Source organism: Stomoxys calcitrans, chromosome 1 (assembly GCF_963082655.1).
Source record: "Stomoxys calcitrans chromosome 1, idStoCalc2.1, whole genome shotgun sequence".
Classification (NCBI taxonomy): Eukaryota; Metazoa; Arthropoda; class Insecta; order Diptera; family Muscidae; genus Stomoxys; species Stomoxys calcitrans.
In genome coordinates this window covers 72,350,757-72,356,756 of record NC_081552.1, presented here as the reverse complement: position 1 = coordinate 72,356,756, position 6,000 = coordinate 72,350,757, and the positions used below count along the sequence as shown (strand labels likewise).

General features: G+C 36.7%; 1 protein-coding gene across 1 annotated transcript in view; it reads right to left on the bottom strand.

Moving 5' to 3' along the window:
* Positions 1 to 431: 431 nt before the first annotated feature.
* Positions 432 to 6,000, bottom strand: part of LOC106090085 (uncharacterized) — a 503,676-nt gene continuing 498,107 nt past the window's right edge. Inside the window, exon 6 of the mRNA XM_059363743.1 lies at positions 432 to 486. Coding sequence (XP_059219726.1) covers positions 458 to 486 — 29 coding nt within the window. The 3' untranslated portion in view covers positions 432 to 457. The remainder of the gene's footprint in view (positions 487 to 6,000) is intronic.

Sequence of the window (6,000 nt, the reverse complement as noted above, 5' to 3'; positions counted from 1 at the left end):
AAATAAAAACAAAAAATATGAAAATTAGCCAAACCACAAACAAAAAAAAAGCATTTATTAGAAGCTTTGGTTAGAAAAAAAAAAACAAACAGCACACTCAAAAATCCATGCTTCGTCTAGAACTGCAAACACAGAAATCTTCAAAATTTAAAATAAACAAAAAACTGACACTGAAATCGTGAGCACATACGATTCAGCATAATGCTATGGCATGGTATGATATTATTGCTCTGATGATATTGACAGAAATAATAACAAACCACCAAAATGGTCTCAAGATATTGCCAAGAAAAAAAAAAAAACAAAAACAAATTTTTAAAGGTAAAGTTGCTAAAATAACAAAACTGTGGACTACAGAGGATTGACTACATGTATCTCACCTTAATTTTACATTTTTCCTTTAAGCTATTTTCCGGAAAATCCATATTTTACCCTATATCGATTCACAGTGATCGTGTTACCGTTTGATGAGCTTCAAACACTTACCTAAAATGAAAAAATATGGTAAAAAGAAATAAATTAGCAAGGGCAATAAATTCAGGCAGAAATTCAAGATAGATAAATTGCTTACGAATTAACTTTAGCTTTTGAGGTCACAATTTGCGTGCAGTCTTTGAATTCGTTTCGTTGATCCTTTTGCTTGTGAGAAGTTTGTTGCTTAAGTCTTTTGTTTTTTCATTCGCCATTTGGTCATTTGGCTTATTTTGGTTTAAAATTTGATACTAGGCTATGAGGCATGCGTTTTAGGTTTTGTTAGTAAATTGGAAAATCATATTTAAACAGTACACCCAGCAAAGCAAATACTGTCCAAATGTCTGTTGGGGTAAATACGAGTTAAAATCAGGCATGGCCGACCATTTTGTGCCTTCCTCCATAGAACCATACAAAACCATATCGAACTATCGCACTAGCAACAACCTACTCTTATTGGTAAAGCACCATGATCCCTTTGACGAAACCCACTGATGAAGATTCATGGCGAATCGTAAATCGCGATACGGGAAGACAGTCAAAAGCTTTTTAGCAACATCACACATTCTATGAGTTCTATGCTGTGCTATTCTTTGAATAGAAAGCAATGGAAGAAATTGTCTTTAGTTGGACAATATCCTGCAATGGAATCTCAATCAGATTTTAAGACACAGGTGCACAAAATAAAAATGCGATTGTAAGTGTTATTTACTCCCATTAAATGTTTTTATTCTCCTATTATTAGAAATATTGAAAATATCGACTCATGCGTGTGTTCATTCGTTGCTTCGCAACAATGACTGAAGCCAGGATAATACGAATATGTGTGAACGCTAGCAAAATAAAATAAAATAAAATAAAATAAATTAATAAAATAAAATAAAATAAAATAAAATAAAATAAAATAAAATAAAATAAAATAAAATAAAATAAAATAAAATAAAATAAAATAAAATAAAATATAATATAATAAAATAAAATAAAATAAAATAAAATAAAATGAAATGAAATGAAATAAAATAAAATAAATTAAAATAAAATAAAATAAAATAAAATAAAATAAAATAAAATAAAATAAAATAAAATAAAATAAAATAAAATAAAATAAAATAAAATAAAATAAAATAAAATAAAATGAAATAAAATAAAATAAAACAAGTAAAAAGGCGTTAAGTTCGGCCGGGCCGAACTTTGGATACCCACCACCTCGGGTATATATGTAAACCACCTTTCGTCAAATCCGGGAAAAAATGCATACCTTATGACCCATAGCAGCTATATCGAAATATGTTCCGATTTGGAACCATAAACGACCCGGATGTCGAAAAGCCTAACATACGTCACTGTGTCAAATTTCAGTGAAATCGGGTTATAAATGCGCCTTTTATTGGGCCAAGGCTTTTCATCAAGATATAGGTCTATATGGCAGCTATATCCAAATCTAGACCGATTTCGACCAAGTTGCAGATAAATGTCGAAGAGCTTAACACAACTCACTGTCCCAAATTTCGGCGAAATCGGGCAATAAATGCGCCTTTTATGGCCCCAAAACCTTAAATCAAGAGATTGGTCTATATTGCAGCTATATCCAAATCTGGACCGATCTGAGCCAAATTGAAAAATAATATCGAAAGTTTTATCACAACTCACTGTCCCAAATTTCGGCAACATCGGGCAGTAAATGCGCCTTTTATGGGCTCAAAACCTCAAATCGAGAGATCGGTCCATATAGCAGCTATATCCAAATCTAAACCGATCTGAGCCAAATTGACAAAGGATGTCGAAAGGCCTAAGACAACTTACTGTCCCAAATTTCAGCAAAATCTGATAATAAATGTGGCTTTTATGGGTCTAAGACCCTAAATCGGAGGATCGGTCTATATGGCAGCTATATCCAAATCTGGACCGATCTGTACCAATTGACGAAGGATGTCGAAGGGCCTAAGACAACTCACTGTCCCAAATTTCAGCAGAATCGGATAATAAATGTGGCTTTTATGAGCCTAAGACCCTAAATCGGAGGATCGGTCTATATGGCAGCTATATCCAAATCTGAACCGATCTGAGCCAAATTGACGGAGGATGTCGAAGGGCCTAAGACAACACACTGTCCCAAATTTCAGCAAAATCGGATAATAAATGTGGCTTTTATGGGTCTAAGACCCTAAATCGGAGGATAGGTCTATATGGCAGCTATATCCAAATCTGGACCGATCTGAGCTAAATTGACGAAGGATGTTGAAGGGCCTAACACAACTCACTGTCCCAAATTTCAGCAAAATCGGATAATAAATGTGGCTTTTATGGGTCTAAGACCCTAAATCGGAGGATCGGTCTATATGGGGGCTATATCTAGATATAGTCCGATTTGGCCCATCTTCGAACTTAACCTGCTTATAGACAAAAAAAGAATCTGTGCAAAATTTCAGCTCAATATCTCTATTTTTAAAGACTGTAGCGTGATTTCAACAGACAGACGGACAGACGGACGGACATGGCTAGATCGTCTTAGATTTTTACGCTGATCAAGAATATATATACTTTATAGGGTCGGAAATGGATATTTCGATGTGTTGCAAACGGAATGACAAAATGAATATACCCCCATCCTTCGGTGGTGGGTATAATAAAATAAAATAAAATATAATAAAATAAAATAAAATAAAACAAGTAAAAGCGTGCTAAGTTCGGCCGGGCCGAATCTTATATACCCTCCACCATGGATCGCATTTGTCGAGTTCTTTTCCCGGCATCTCTTCTTAGGCAAAACAAGTAAAAGCGTGCTAAGTTCGGCCGGGCCGAATCTTATATACCCTCCACCATGGATCGCATATGTCGAGTTCTTTTCCCGGCATCTCTTCTTAGGCAAAAAGAGTATATAAGAAAAGATTTGCTCTGCTATTAGAGCGATATCAAGATATGGTCCGGTTTGGACCACAATTAAATTATATGTTGGAGACCTGTGTAAAATGTCAGCCAATTCGAATAAGAATTGCGCCCTTTGTGGGCTCAAGAAATTAAATAGAGAGATCGATTTATATGGGAGCTATATCAGGCTATAAACCGATTCAGACCATAATAAACACGTATGTTAATGGTCATGAGAGAATCCGTCGTACAAAATTTCAGGCAAATCGGATAATAATAGCGACCTCTAGAGGCTCAAGAAGTCAAGATCCCAGATCGGTTTATATGGCAGCTATATCAGGTTATGAACCGATTTGAACCATATTTGGCACAGTTGTTGGATATGATAACAAAACACGTCGTGCAAAATTTCATTCCAATCGGATAAGAATTGCGCACTCTAGAGGCTCAAGAAGTCAAGACCCAAGATCGGTTTATATGGCAGCTATATCAGGTTATGGACCGATTTGAACCATACTTGGCACAGTTGTTGGATGTCATAACAAAACACGTCGTGCAAAATTTCATTCCAATCGGATAAGAATTGCGCACTCTAGACGCTCAAGAAGTCAAGACCCAAGATCGGTTTATATGGCAGCTATATCAGGTTATGGACCGATTTGAACCATACTTATCACAGTTGTTGGATGTCATAACAAAACACGTCGTGCAAAATTTCATTCCAATCGGATAAGAATTGCGCACTCTAGAGGCTCAAGAAGTCAAGACCCAAGATCGGTTTATATGGCAGCTATATCAAAACATGGACCGATATGGCCCATTTACAATACCAACCGACCTACACTAATAAGAAGTATTTGTGCAAAATTTTCTAGCGGCTAGCTTTACTCCTTCGGAAGTTAGCGTGCTTTCGACAGACAGACGGACGGACGGACGGACGGACGGACAGACGGACGGACATGGCTAGATCGACATAAAATTTCACGACGATCAAGAATATATATACTTTATGGGGTCTCAGACGAATATTTCGAGTAGTTACAAACAGAATGACGAAATTAGTATACCCCCCATCTTATGGTGATGGGTATAAAAAGGATATAAGAAAAGATTTGCTCTACTATTAGAGCGATATCAAGATATGGTCCGGTTTGGACCACAATTAAATTATATGTTGGAGACCTGTGTAAAATGTCAGCCAATTCGAATAAGAATTGCGCCCCTTGTGGGCTCAAGAAGTAAAAGAGAGAAATCGATTTATATGGGAGCTGTATCGGCCTATAGACCAATTCAGACCATAATAAACACATATGTTAATGGTCATGAGAGAATCCGTCGTACAAAATTTCAGGCAAATCGGATAATAATTGCGACATCTAGAGGCTCAAGTAGTCAAGATCCCTGATCGGTTTATATGGCAGCTATATCAGGTTATGAACCGATTTGTACTTTATTTGACATAGTTGTTGAAAGTAACAATAAAAAACATCTTGCGAAATTTCAGCCAAATCGGATAGAAATTGAGCCCTCTAGAGGCTCAAGAAGTCAAGTCCCCAGATCTGTTTATATGACAGCTATATCAGGTTATGAACCGATTTGAACCATATTTGGCACAGTTGTTAGATATCATAACAAAATACTACGTGCCAAAATTCATTCAAATTGGATAAGAATTGCGCCCTCTAGAGGCTCAAGAAGTCAAGACCCAAGATCGGTTTATATGACAGCTATATAAGGTTATGGACCGATTTAAACCATACTTGGCAAAGTTGTTGGATATCGTAACAAAACACGTCGTGCAAAATTTCATTCCAATCGGATAAGAATTGCGCACTCTAGAGGCTCAAGAAGTCAAGACCCAAGATCGGTTTATATGGCAGCTATATCAAAACATGGACCGATATGGCCCATTTACAATACCAACCGACCTACACTAATAAGAAGTATTTGTGCAAAATTTCAAGTGGCTAGCTTTACTCCTTCGGAAGTTAGCGTGTTTTCGACAGACAGACGGACGGACGGACGGGCGGACTGACGGACGGATGGACGGACGGACAGACGGACGGACATGGCTAGATCGACATAAAATTTCACGACGATCAAGAATATATATACTTTATGGGGTCTCAGACGAATATTTCGAGTAGTTACAATCAGAATGACGAAATTAGTATACCCCCCATCTTATGGTGGAGGGTATAATGAAATGAAATGAAATGAAATAAAATGAAATAAAATAAAATAAAAGAAGCAAAAAGAAAAGAAAATATAAGAAACGAAAAGAAAATAGGAAAAGAAGAAGAATGCATAGAGTAGTCCACAATGACTAGAGGATTTTGTGCCTGGGGAAGTCCAGGCACGGAAATAAGTGTTTACCCATAATCATGTGCCTCCACACCGCATTTGCAGGATGGTGAAGCAAAATTAGTTCCACTGGGTCTAGTTCTTTCTCATCACCACAAACACTGCAGAAGTACGCCTCCAAAGGCATAGTAGTACATATGTTGTTCATAAATATAAATGAAACACATTTGCTCCGCATAAGAATTTATTCCTTTGCATAGCTCGAACCAAAGTAACAAACAAACTGCATCATGCAGGATACTGACAGTTAACCGAATCTTTGTGTAAGCCTATTAGTAACTGCTTACCAATGAAGGG